The sequence below is a fragment of the Phoca vitulina genome, unplaced genomic scaffold (assembly GCF_004348235.1).
Source record: "Phoca vitulina isolate PV1807 unplaced genomic scaffold, GSC_HSeal_1.0 scaffold6, whole genome shotgun sequence".
In the NCBI taxonomy this organism is placed as follows: domain Eukaryota; kingdom Metazoa; phylum Chordata; class Mammalia; order Carnivora; family Phocidae; genus Phoca; species Phoca vitulina.
The window spans coordinates 50,823,261-50,837,770 of record NW_022589709.1 but is presented as its reverse complement, the minus strand read 5'-3'; the positions used below and the strand labels follow the sequence as shown (position 1 = coordinate 50,837,770).

Here is a 14,510-nt window from a genome sequence, read left to right as displayed (position 1 = left end):
TAGCTAGTAAGTATTTATTCATTTGCTAATTAAAGGTTAAAACTTGAAATTTCTCATCTGTAAAAACAGGACCTAGGAAGTACACTCTATCTTAAAGTTACCTTATAGGTGGTATTCATGGGATTTCTTATCCCCCAAAGGTGGAGAAAGTGGAAAATATAGTTTTTATTTTAAACGGTTTTGATAAATTCTTGACTAGAGCCATAATGCATTAAGGCAAATCCGAATTTTTTTTTTCAGCACATCTCTGTTTTACATCAGGGAGGACATGCTGTGTCTTCTCACTAAACATCCTTTCATGGCTAGATCACTGTTGCCTTGACATCGGGTGCCTTGTAGAAGGACTCTTAGGGGCTAAAGTATGTGTGCAGGACTGAGAAAAGGGAGATTCCCCACTGCAGGACTCACTGCCTGTGACTGAAGATGTGGGCAAGTGACAAAAAGCACACTGAACTGGGACACCAAACATGATTCTTTTGTTTGGCTGTGTTCAGCAAACATTTAAGGATACCTGCTCTGTGACAGGCACAGTGCTGGACCCTGGGAAAGGACTGGCAAGACATAGGCGCTGACCTCCATAGGTCTCAGGCACAGCATTTTGAGCTCAGGCTATAATTCTAATCGACCTTGGTGAAGGAAAGATGTTTCAGGAGGCCCTCATCAGTTTAAATGCCAGTTCCAGACAGGTGTTACACCAAAGAAAGCCGCTGAACCAGAGCATTTTTCTCTCCTACTTTAACAGAATCTAGCTGCTTATTTTCCCACCAGGGATGCTCCTCTCTGCAACTCAGACCTAATGAATCTGCTTTCATTTCCTGGGGGCCTAAACTCACGAAATCAGCAGAAATGGTAAATAAAAGCAGAGCATCAGAAAACGATGTTCTAGCCCTCGTCTAGAATTCTCTCTATAAACCTTGACAAATTATTTTTCAGTGTTCTCATCTGCAAAGTGTTGTAAAATGAAGAGCTGTAAAGTGAACTCTGTGCAAAAAGTGTGAAAACTTTTTGCTAGTAGGTGAAGGGGCACAAGACAGGACCCCCCCCCCCCCCCAGCACCCATGTGCCACTTTGGTTTGTGGATTATCTGGAGCTTAAGTCACTTTAGACCCTGAGAGCTCAAGAGAAACTTTTGTCCTCCCTTAACCACACAGAAGAATCTAAATTGGGGTCTTTTCCAGAGTAAGGGTTATTAACAGATAAATTTTTATGAGTGAGCCATCTGAATGGTAGGGCAAACATCTAATTACCATCTTATCGCTTTATGAAAGTGCATTCCTTTCATCTGAAGTCCCAGACTCCTATCTCCTTTTTATTTTATTTATTTATTTATTTATTTTAAGATTTTTATTTATTTATTTGACAGAGAGAGACACAGTGAGAGAGGGAATACAAGCAGGGAGAGTGGGGGAGGGAGAAGCAGGCTCCCCGCCGAGCAGGGAGCCCGATGTGGGGCTCGATCCCAGGACCCTGGGATCATGACCTGAGCCGAAGGCAGATGCTTAACGACTGAGCCACCCAGGCGGCCCATCCTATCTCCTTTTTAGTTCAGAATGACATATATACCTCATTGTGCCTATTTTGGGAATTTCCATGTCTATGTGGAGTTCCTTATACCTGTGCCTATTAAATTTGATTTTTCTCTTGTTAATCTGTCTCATGTGAATTTGATTCTTCGTGCAGCTAGAAGGACCTTTGAGGAGACAGGAATTCTTGCTCCCCGACACAGGCAAGTGCAAAAACCCAAGGCCAGAGGCAGCGACCTTCAAACTATCGCCAGGGCTACGCTTTCAAACCAACTCTTCAAGCGCACAGGTACCCCAGCGCTAAGGTAGAGAGACTGCGCATGTGCCGTAAGGCCCTTCCCAGTACCCGTAGCTTCCCTTTAGGTTTTGGTCCCGCCCACCACCAGAGCCCTCGTTTCCGGTTCAGCCCAGGAAGCTTTCGAGTGTATCTGGCATCCGCTTCCCTGGGCCGACCATTTCTTCAACGTTTTTCCAGGTCTTTCGGTGGCTGGGAAAGGTAGTTGCCAATAAAGTTTCCCCGTTTCAAAGTCTAGCAGATTGGGCCGGGCGCATCCTCTGTCCCCTTGCTCAGTGCCCGCAGTCTTTTGGGCTACAGGCAAGGAGTTTCAAGGCGTCATGGCTAGGGGCCGGTCCGGCCCGGCCGGTCTGAGGCCAGCTTTCGTTGCCCGCGCGCTCTCACGGCTTTTGGCCCCCCCGGCGTCCGCCTTAGCGTGAGCGCAGTCCTTCCGCGCCCACGGGCTGCCTTGCGCTGGACCCCATGGCCTCCGAGGCTCCGTCGCCTTCGTTGTCGCCGTCGTCACCTCCCTCCCCTGAGCCTGAGCTGGCCCAGCTGAGGCGGAAGGTGGAGAAGTTGGAACGCGAGCTGCGGAGCTGCAAGCGGCAGGTGCGGGAGATCGAGAAGCTGCTGCATCACACGGAGCGGCTGTACCAGAGCGCAGAGACCAACAACCAGGAGCTCCGCACCCAGGTGCGCGGTCCGCCTCCAGCCCCGCGCCCCGTCCAGCCCAAGGGGAGGCTTCCGAAGCCTCTGATACCCTCGGAAGGGCTCCCTGGCAGGGGCCCAGAACTGCTCTATAGAGTATCTGAAGGAAATAAAAATTCACTTGTATTATAATTCCAAGTACATTTGAAGCTAGCCTAAGAGTTCGGGTTCCTGGATTTAGATAAGTGCGCGAGCTGCTGGTGGGAAGTGAACTTCATTACCTTACTTTTCATTCTCACTTGTGACGTTCCCTTGGCATTAGGAACGTTTATATTATTTTCTCTGCATCACTTTTGAGTTAAAGCTCTGGACTTGAAGCAGAATGCCATTTATCACTCACTTGGTGTGTGAACTGATGCTGAGCTCAGTTGTCCATAAAATGAGTGTTAGTACCACACAAGTGAAGGTTAAATCAGATTAAGCATGAACAAACAGTTTTAGAATTTCACAAAATGTTGAACACTATGCATATGTCAGGTTGTTTTTCTGGGCATTTACCAGCTTGAGTTTTCTCGTGTAAGCAGTGGGGCTCAAACTGTCTTTGTTAGAGACACTACATGTTCATAAAATGGGGTAAAGATAAGTATTTAACTGTCACTTTTTTTTTGGTAATTTTAAAAAGGAGCATAATATTTTTTTTCCAGCTTGATTTGTTGGGCAGTTACACTCTCCCAACAAGTTATTTCCCTGTAATTATTAATGTAAACTGTTGTGTAGTCCTTTGTAATATATTGGTATATTTCCTAAAATTACACATAAAGGCTGTACACTGAAAAATCAGCAAACTTTGTTATGCTTTGTTATCAAATGATCTGTGAAAATAACTGCTGAGATGTAGTGCATTGTGTCTGTTGTATAGATTGTTAATATGATGTTATAGAAAATAGTGTTTGTGTAATAACTAGTTCTTGAACACTTAAAATGAATGCATAAGGACTGTGCTAGGAGACTACACATATGGTTAAACTATCATGAGGAAAGGGGAGCAAGATATTCCCTTAAAATTCCTTTTAAAAAACCCTTTTATAATTCTAAATTTTTATTTTATTTTTTTTTAAAAGATCTTATTTATTTATTTGACAGAGAGCGAGAGAGCACAAGCAGGGGGAGCAGCAGAGGGAGAAACAGACTCCCCGCTGAGCAGGGAGCCCGATGCGGGGCTCGATCCCAGGACCCTGGCATCATGACCTGAGCGGAGGCAGACACTTAACCAACTGATCCACCCAGGCACCCCTCTAAATTTTTAATCTAAAGATCTAAAAGAGAACATTTTTTGCTAGCCTTTGAAGAGCCAGCATTTTGTTATTAGTGTGAATTTGGTAGTGGTCTAATAGAAAAATTGAAATGCATAAAAAGCCTTGACCCTACCGGTGATAGTAATAACTCCTCTTTACCCTCTTCTTAGTGAGCCTCCCTTGGTGGTGGGTAGAGGTTGGTTAACTGTCATTGCAAATCACTAAATAATGTTTTACCTGGAGTGGTAAAAAGTTGGCTTGAGAATTGAGGGTGAGCTGATAGAAAAACAGGTTTTGGACTCTGAAGAACCTTGGGCAAATTACTTTGTCTCTTCAGGTTTCTCATGTAAAATGGTGATTAGGGCCCCTATTCTGTAAGAAGTTTGGAAGAATTTATGAGAGGTTATCCAGAGTACTAAGTTTAGTGCCTAGCATGTAGCAGATACTAAATAAATTATCAAGTTTATAGTAATAGTGGCAGTAACTAGAGCCAGGACTGGGGCAAGGCGATCAGTAACCCAGGGCAAAAAATTTAAGGAGTACTCATTGTCTGGTACAGACCCTGTACTTGTGAGAAGCTAAGAATGAGTGCTCCCTTAAATGTTGTGCTCTAGGTGCCTTGTTTGCTTCACTCTAGTTCTAGCACTGGTGCTAATAGGAGCTGATAACTAATGAAGTGCCTAGATAATCTGTATGTAGTCAGTCTTATACCACCTTTCTTCTTTTAAGCTTTATGTGTCATTAAGTATTTAAAAGCATGGTTTTTTAGTTAGTTTCATGCCTATAGTAGATATTGTCTCACACAGATCCTTTCTGAATGAAGTGTATTTATGGTGTTGCTCCTCCTCTGCTTATGGGTATTTCCACACTTTTGCTCTGGCCCTGGCATTCAGTGAGGCACAGGGAAGACAGAGGCCCTTCTGAGGCAGTCACCTCTCTTCCCTTCTGCTGCAGTTGTGTAATCCTAAGACTACCGTCTTCTGTTTAAAGAAAAAAAAGTGCATTAAAGCATACAAGTGAGTATTAATATATTTAAGTGAATAGGTAATTCCAGGTGGAGGACCCTGAATGATAGTAGATAATTTAATTTGATGAATGGGAATTAATGGTTTTTTAAACTAATTCTTTTTTTTTTTTTAAGATTTTATTTATTTGACAGGAGACACAGCGAGAGAGGGAACACAAGCAGGGGGAGTGGGAGAAAGAGAAGCAGGCTTCCCGCGGAGCAGGGAGCCCGATGTGGGGCTCGATCCCAGGACCCTGGGATTATGACCTGAGCCAAAGGCAGATGCTTAACGACTGAGCCACCCAGGCGCCCTTTTAAATAATTCTTTCGGAAGAACTGCTAACTGATTAAAACTTTTAGTATAAAAACATTCTTACTGTTAGAAATAAGTGATCGTCTTCACAAAGTCCTATTTAGTTCATGTAAATTCATTTTGGAGGGAATATTTTGAGGTTTAGCAAGAGAGTATAAGAGTAAAAACATTTCCCTCTACAAATGTGAAAGGTGAAAGAAAGTTAATTATAGTATTTTTAATTTTTCTGAAAAGGAAACTAGCTGCTTTGGTACTAAAACTTCAACCAAGAAAAATAATTATTGTAATTTCAGGAGAATGGTGTGTATATTATTAGATTGCTAAATGATTTAATTTCCTAAAGCTGTGTTTTCTTTTAGGTAGAAGAACTCAGTAAAATACTCCATTGTGGGAGAAATGAAGACAATAAGAAGTCTGATGTAGAAGTTCAAACAGAGAACCACCCCGCTTGGGCAGTCTCAGGTATTCGGCTTGTAGTGAAGATATCTTAGTGCTGTTACATTCACATCATGCTAAGTTGGAGTTTTTTTTTAATTTAAAATAGACATACATCTAGATCTGAGAACTGTTATGTTGACTTCTCATATGATTTGGTATTTTCAGATGATTTCTATGTTCTTCTGGTGGGAAAATAGAAATGTCATTCTATAAATATATAATAATGCTAATGTGTTTTTGGTGGCACATTAATGTTTGCTGTGCTGTGAACCATTTACTCGTGTCTGGCCTTCCTTGAGACCAGGCACATGTATTTTCTTGTTGATGCATTCCACTTAGCATTGTGTTCAGTGTCAGTGTCTTAGGCCCTTATGGGAGTGATGAGCTCACAGCCATGACCTCATGAGTGACATTATAAGGCAAAATAACTGAGGAACTGAGTTTTAATAAATAGGGATCAGAAGAAACGATCTTTCCATTAAGTTTTGCCTTGTTTTATTCAGTATGTAATTTAACTAAATTGTTAAACACAGCATCGGTATTAACATTACATATTTGTATGATATATTTTATTTATTTATTTATTTATTTAAAGATTTTATTCATTTATTTGACAGAGAGACAGTGAGAGAGGGAACACAAGCCGGTGGGGGGGGGGGGCGGGGAGGGGGGGGAGAGGGAGAAGCAGGGAAGCAGGCTTCCCGGTGAGCAGGGAGCCCAATGTGGGGCTTGATCCCAGGACTCTGGGATCATGACCTGAGCCGAAGGCAAACACTTAACGACTGAGCCCTCTATGATATATTTTTTTTAAGTCATCATTATGAGAGAAATATGACAGTACAAACAACCCTTGGACTTTTTTTTTTAAAGATTTTATTTATTTATTTGACAGAGAGAGACACAGCGAGAGAGGGAATGCAAGCAGGGGGAGTGGGAGAGGGAGAAGCAGGCTTCCCGCGGAGCAGGGAGCCTGATGCGGGGCTCAATCCCAGGACCCTGGGATTATGAGCTGAGCCAAAGGCAGACGCTTAACGACTGAGCCACCCAGGCGCCCCACAACTCTTGATCTTTATTTCCATTGTCATTTGATAATGCAACAGTATTCAGGTAGTATGTGATTGAGAGCTGCTTTTTTTTTTTTTTTGACAGAACAAAACCTATTTACCTGTTTTCTTTTTTTATTCTTGCTATGGAAAATCCAAATCTGTCTTTTTTTAACTTTTATTTTGATAGCGAGGGTACTGAAGATGACATTAGAATCAAAGATATATACTTCTGTCAATTTATCTGCACCATCCATTTAATCGTTAAATTGTATACTGCTGTAAAAATATATGTTAGCATTCTGTGCTGTTTTATGTTCAGTGCTGGTGGTTTGGAATTAACTTCTCCTTATATACATTTTTCTAATATGATATCACCTAATTTGCTTTTGCTACAGATTATTATTATCAGACATACTATAAGGATGTTAGTCTTCCAAATAAAGTGGCTGAACTCTCAGTTCAGCAAGATCAGGATATCGAAGCTTCTACTTTTAATTCTGAAGACCAGTCACAAATAGAAAATGATGCTTACACTGGTACTGCTATAACAGAACATGTTAAATGTGCAGAAGAGGACCATTTTGCCTCAAATTCAGATTCACAGGTAATGAGATGCTTAACATGAAACTCTTGATGCCCAAAATGTATCATTTGTTGTTATATAGAAAAAGAGACTTCTTTAGTCCATTACAATGTATACAAGGTTTATAAACATTCTATGTGTAATGATATAGTGAATATTACAGTTTTTAAGAAACAAAAATTAGAATTTATTAATATGTGTAATTGTTTTTCTACTCTGTTCTAAAAATTAATGATGTACATAAACTAAAAGAAAATTTGTCACTGTATTTTCACTCAATCAAAAAATTTGGGCAACAGCCACAATATCATGTTCATACTAATTTTTTTTTTAAAGATTTTATTTTTTTAGTAATCTCTCCATCCAACATGGGGCTCAAACTCACAACCCCAAGATAAAGAGTCTCATGCTCCACTGACTAAGCCAGCCTGGTGCCCCCACATTAAAATATTTTTAATGCTTACTTTATGTCAGATATCTTGCCACTGTTGCCTGAGTGTCATATAAATTTTTTTTCTTTAATTTGTTTGAAGCAGGATCCCAGTAATTCCAGGATCCCAAGATCCAGTATAACTTCTTGGTGTGTGATATCTCACATTATCTATAGCTTTTTCCTCCATCTCTTTTTCAAATTTTTTTCCCTTTGAACCTGTAATTATTCTTAAAGAGTATTTCAGAGTCTGTATTTTGTAGATAACTATCTTATGGTATCAGGCATCTGTTTTTGAGTAATGGTCACACACTCACTTTTAATGTCTTCAAAACTAGGTTAAAATTGAATTAACTAAACACTAGTAACTGTTTTTTGAGGTGAACCAAACTGCAATTGATAGCCATCTCTTTCCATTACAGAAATTGAAGCCTTATTGTTTAAAATTGTTTTAAGTCTATTTATTCTAATTCGGCTAACTTTCAAAGTGATAAAAGGAAGTTTTTGTCTCATTTGACATGAATGTATCTTACCTAGGAGCCAGCATCTGTATTAGCAGCAGAAGATACATCCTTAGAAGGTTCTTCCTTAGCTGAAAGTTTGAGAGCTGCAGCAGAAGCTGCTGTGTCTCAGACTGGATTTAGTTATGATGAGAACACTGGACTGTATTTTGATCACAGCACTGGTTTCTATTATGATTCTGTAAGTATCTTGGACTGTTTAATGTTGTATGGTTGTATACTTGCTGCTTGATACCAAGTATTAAACCCTAAGCTGAATTAAGAAAAGCAAGAAACTGCATTGAAAAATTTTATTTGATTCAAAGCTATTTGACATGAGTAAAGAGTTGTAAAATAGCTTATGATGCTACATTTCTGTTTTTAATAAAATAAGTTGTGATTGTATAAGTATTTCTTATACTTAAGAAAGACCTAATGTTTTATATGTAAAGTAACACACAAAAATGTTAGAGCATTTATTAATAAAAGCAGATAGTTAACTACATTGTTGTAAAGTGTTTAAGAATTTAAATGAACATTTTTTCATAGAATTTTAAGGAAGTGACATTGTTAATTCTAGGCTTGGTGTGAAGTTTTTAAAAATTGTTTCAAGTACTTATGAATCCATTCGAGCTCTAGAGGAAATCTTTTTTTTGAATTCTCAATAGCATGTTTATTATTAGTTTAAAAGTTCTGTGGCTTTTAAGCATTTCACTTTTAAAAAAATCAATGTTAGGACTGAGAACTAGGGAATTTGTGTGGAATCAGACATGTAATGGACCACTAACTAGGACAGAACCTAAAAATAAAGTTCTTGATTTATAATTCAGTGTTATGGCTGTTGACATCTGGTACTTAATTGTATTTCATTCAGGATTTGATGACAATGACGATGGAACTTACATACCTGTATACCTCAGCCTTAGTGGTCTAGGAATGTGATCTGGTCCTCAGAAATTATAGAATGTGGTACCCAAAAGTGAAGCAGATTTTCACCATTCCAGTCACTGGAACTATTGTTAACTAATCTAGGGAATATAATGATAATACTAAATATCTTAGTTAGAAAAGGATTTCATTAGCTTGTTGGTTTGTACTTGGTATACTTTCTAAATCCCTTATAAAGAGAGAATTTTCTTTCACAGGAATATGCTAATTGACCATGCTAATCAGTACCCAGGAACTTAATGTTTAAACTCTTATTACCAAAGAGACTAGCTATTACTTGTTTGGTTTTGAGGAAAATACAGAGTTCACAAGTATATGATGTTAGTCTTCATCATTCTTCTACCTTCCTTTCTGTGTCTTTCCTCCTGACATCTCTTCTGTAAATGGTTAGCTATATTCTGTTGGTTATATGTTTCAGTAAAGTAGGGACTTCATTGTTTTGCCCTTTTTATTGTACTAGTTTTCATTTTAGTGTAATTAAATAGTTTTTCTTAAATTTTTGAAAATGTGTTTTAGACTGAAAGACATGAGAGATAAAACAAGTTTGAGTTATGAAAGTTTTATTATCACTGGTAATAAAGATTAGAAAGCTTCCATTGAGTTTTTTAATTATGGAAAAGATTGAATTCTAAATTTTTTTTTTTTTTTAAGATTTTTATTTATTTATTTGACAGAGACACAGTGAGAGAGGGAACACAAGCAGGGGGGGTGGGAGAGGGAGAAGCAGGCTTCCCGGCCGAGCAGGGAGCCTGATGTGGGGCTCGATCCCAGGACCCTGGGATCATGAGCTGAGCCAAAGGCAGACGCTTAACGACTGAGCCACCCAGGAGCCCCTGAATTCTAAATATTTTTGTAAGAGATCTGTAAAGTGAACTAAAGACAATAAATTGCAATAATACCACAGAAAAATATTCTTTTCCAGGCAGTTTTAGTTGTTTAACCTTAGTATATCATAAGACATTTCCATATCTGATGTGCATCGATTTATAATGTAAATAAAATATACACTGTTGAATTGAATCTTGTTTATAGAGTATGGGCCAGTATCTAATAAATACAGATGATTACATAATTTTTTATCTTTCCAGTTTTTATCCATAATTTGCCAAAATTCATTTTTTGCATGGTTCTTTTACTTATTTAATTACTTACAGTAGAACTAATTAATGAAGACAGTTGTTTATCCGTTTCTTTATATAAAATGTATCTCTGAGCTTAATTTTATTTTTGAATTTTTCTTCAGGGCTTTTAGTCATGAACACTAAAAAGCAAGTATTGGTTTTATGACACTGAAAGGAGGGTTGGGGGAGTTTATACCAAACCATTATTGTGTAATCATAAGGATAATGAGTCTGGAATTACTTTTTCTGTGGTCAGCTTTTTCTGATGCATGCCTTAGTTTTCATGACTTCTGAAAGGTTTTTTGTTATCATTTTCATTAATGTATTAAGTTGAACCATATGAAATTGCTGCTTCTCTAAGTATGAAAATGATTAAATATTGGCAGTTTCTTGAGATTCAATTTAATATTTAAATTATTCATTTTTTGTACTAGGAAAATTAGAGTAAATATTGAATGGTAAAGTATTTTGGAAACTTAGGAGCATTTTTCATTCTGTCATCTTTACTCATTATCTTCAGAAAATAGTAGAGTTCTTAAAGAAACATTGACTATTTTTGAATATATTTGGCATTGCTATTAAGTTTATTTTTTTATTTTATTTCATCGTACCTGACTAGAACTTACCGTTTTCTTGACTTTGAAAGGAAAATCAACTATATTATGATCCTTCCACTGGGATTTATTACTACTGTGATGTGGAAAGTGGTCGATATCAATTTCATTCTCGAGTTGATTTGCAGCCTTATCAAACATGTGGCACAAAACAAAGTAAGGATAAAAAATTGAAGAAGAAAAGAAAGGATCCAGATTCTTCTGTAACAAATGAGGAAAAGGTAATGTCTTCATAATTTTAAAAATTTACTTGATATATTATAAAAATATACTTGTATAATTATGTCAGAGTTTTTGATGAAACTGAAAATCATCATTTAGTAACTGTATTTCAGACATATCCATTAAGATATCAGAATCTATCAACCAAGGAGCATTCACAGGGGGCGCAGATGGACTTTTTCACAAATTTTTAGTCATTAGAAATAAAAGGAATTTCTTAAAGTTTGAAGGAGGTAGATTTAGGGTGGATAAAATACTCATGTGTTACATAATTTGGAAGAAGAACAGTCAGACCCTCAACCAATAAGTTGATGTTGGGGCGCCTGGTGGCTCAGTCAGTTAAGGGTCTGCCTTTGGCTCGGGTCATGATTTTGGGGTCCTGGGATCAAGCCCTGCGTGAGGCTCTCTGCTCATCGGGGAGTCTACTTCTCCTTCTCCCTCTGTGCTCTCTGTCCCTCACTTGCTCTCTCAAATAAATAAATAAAATCTAAAAAAAAAATAAGTTGTTATTGCACAATTCACAATAAAAGCACAGATTGTAAGTAGACATAGATAAAAGTTCTGCTTCTTAGTCATGTTAAGCAATTTCTTACCTATTATGTTAGCAAACATTAAATCAGTTGCTAGCAAATATAGGATATGTATGTATTTATTAGAAGTGGAAATTGGTGTCTTTTTTTTTTTAAGGATTTATTTATTTTAGAGAGAGCGAGAGAGCAGGGGGAGAGGCAGAGGGAGAAGAGGGAATCCTCAAGCAGACTTCCCACATTATGGGGACCCGATGCAGATCTTGATCCCACAACACTGAGATCATGACCTGAGCCAAAACCAAGAGTCGGTGGCTCAACCGACTCAGACACCCAGGTGCCCTTGGTGTCTTTTGGGAAAATAGATTGGCCATTTGTATCAATAACCGTAAAAATGTTAATATTCTTTAAGTGGAAAATCTCATTTCAGGTAATATTTTTAAAAATCCAAAGAGCGGTGTCTGGTGGCTCAGTCAGTTGAGCGTCCGACTCTTGATTTCAGCTTAGGTCATGATCTTGGGGTTGTGAGATCTAGCCCCATATTGGGCTCTGTGCTCAGCATAGAGTCAGCTTGGGATTCTCTGTCTCCTGCCCCTTTCCTTGCTCATGTTTGTGCATGTGTGTGCTCTGTCTCCGTCTCTCAAATAAATAAATAAAATCTTTTTAAAAAATCCAAAGAAAGAAAAATGCCTTTGTGTAGTTATATAGCAATATTTTTAAGAACAGAAAAAAATTAAGAGTTCAAATGGCCTGCAAGATATTGGTTAAGAAAATGATAGTATGTTTAATTGAAAACATTCTTTAGGCCTTAAAATGATAATTCATAAAGATGGGGGAATTTAAAAAATGCTTCTGATACAAGGTTAAATTTAAAGAAGGAAAATATAAAAAACGTTACCAGTGCTCTTATGTGTATTCCCCAGACAGATAAGGTTGGTGGTTTATATGCAGGAAAGGAGGCTTATTTGTTATATTGGCATTTTGTGAATTGTGGCAACTACTAGATACTTCACTCTTAAAATTTTATCTAATGTTTTTCTCTTAACCAAAGAGAAAAGTTTTTCATGTATAATACTAAAGTTCACATATGGAATTAGGTTTCCTTTGGATTTACTTTCTCTATTTCATTTGTTTGTATTTCTCTTATTTTCACTGACGTACCTAGGAATAAAAGAGAATGTGACTAAATAGTAAAAATGATTTTTCTGTTTGCTTTCAAGACCTCTGTTTTAATGATTTCTACCTGTTGCTAGTAGTTGAACTATTTGAAAGGATAGGTTTTGAAAGTACTTCTTTCTAACAATAGATAAGAACATAGAGGGTCCTTAAATGACTTTTCCTGACAAACTAGAGAATGAAATTTGAAAGTGTTTTGTGAGATTTTAGCTCCCATAACTGCTCTTCTTTACCATCCTTCTTCAAAAATGTGTGAACTCTAGGATAGGAATTTAAAAACAATCCTGATAGGATTTTGAGAATTCCCCGAAGATTCTTAAAGGTAGCTGTGAAGCATGGGAGACCATTTAAGACATCCTTATCTTTTTTTTTTTTTTATTAAGATACTCTTGAGCCTCACTCTTTGTGAGTGGGGGTATGGTGGAAAGAAATTGGCATAAATAACTAGAAATATGCATATATGCCTCAATGTCCACATGTAGGCCTCCATTCTTATCTCTTAATGAATATTTATCTAACATTCTGGACTGGTAGATGGTTTTTAAGAATAGCACCTCTGACATTTTCACTCATTCCCACTCCACATATGTTTTCCTATAAGCAGTAATAATAATAAAATATACAGGATTGGAAACTTTTTTTTTTTTTTTTAAGTATATATAGATAGGGAAATTTTTGGCTATAATTCACAGTGGCCTTTAAAGCTTCTCATAGGTTTTCAGCTTGTTGTCCTTGTTCTTGCCTTTGATGAGTTTGTATTGCTGGGAGTGTATATAGTTTATCATATTGTGAGTGTTTAGCTGGTCTCCAAACTGAATTTATGTTACTGTTAAAAATACGTGTTTAAGATGCTCTCATATTTTATAAAATAACAGAAGACCATATGAATTCACTTCCATCATGTTGCTTTAGGTAGAAAGAAAATTCAGAGTATGGTACAAACCAAAGGAAAATAACTGATTCTTTTAAGTTTAAAATAATAGATTTGTTTATTTGTCATAAGGTATGCCCACTATACATGTATAATAAATAATAAAAGGTTTATGCCTGCTAATTTGGAATTTTAGAATAAAAGAGATGTAACAGATTCATCTATACTTTAAACTGTTTTGTATAATCAGACCAACTATATGAAAGTACTAAATGTTAGTGAAACTGTAGCTCTGCTACATTAGGTACATCTGGATCTTTTTAAAATTTTTTTTAAAGATTTATTTATTTGAGAGAGAGAGCACGCATGTGTGTGTGCCTAAGTCAGGGGAGAGGCAAAGGGAGAGAGGCTGGGTGTGGAGCCCAACTTGGGGCTCGATCCCACAGTCCATGAGATCATGACCTGAGCCAAAACCAAGAGTTGGATGCTTAACCGACTGACCCACTAGGCGTCCTACATCTGGATCTTTAAATCACTGTTGTAATTAAAGCTGATTCTGTACTTTATGTGTTTTGACTTGATTATTGGTTAGAAGTTCAAAAAGAAAATTTAGGGTAAATATATTCTCTAGGCTTGCACTGTCCAATAAAGTAGCCAGCCACTAGCCTCATATGGCTGTTGAGCACTTGAAATGAGGCTCGTCCTAATTATGGTGTTTTGTTAAGTATGAACTACAGTATACTCAGTTTTGAAGACTGAAAGTCTTGAAGTACAGAAAATCCATGTAAAATATTTCATTAATAGTGTTATAGTGATTACATGTTATTTATATATAATAAAAGATAATATTTTGTAAATACTGGATAGATAAAAGGAATTTCACCTGCTTTTACCTTTTTAATGTGGTTACTAGGACATTTTAAAGTATATATATATATATATATATATGTATATATATATATATATATATATATA

The 14,510-nt window shown here is 37.2% G+C and overlaps 1 protein-coding gene across 1 annotated transcript in view; it reads left to right on the top strand.

The window, feature by feature from the left end:
• The first annotated feature begins 1,915 nt into the window (after positions 1–1,915).
• AGGF1 (angiogenic factor with G-patch and FHA domains 1) overlaps positions 1,916–14,510 on the top strand; it is a 35,831-nt gene continuing 23,236 nt past the window's right edge. Inside the window, exons 1-5 of the mRNA XM_032404159.1 lie at positions 1,916–2,490; positions 5,419–5,521; positions 6,939–7,147; positions 8,094–8,258; positions 10,772–10,960. Of these exons, the coding sequence (XP_032260050.1) occupies positions 2,281–2,490; positions 5,419–5,521; positions 6,939–7,147; positions 8,094–8,258; positions 10,772–10,960 (876 nt within the window). The 5' untranslated portion in view covers positions 1,916–2,280. The remainder of the gene's footprint in view (positions 2,491–5,418; positions 5,522–6,938; positions 7,148–8,093; positions 8,259–10,771; positions 10,961–14,510) is intronic.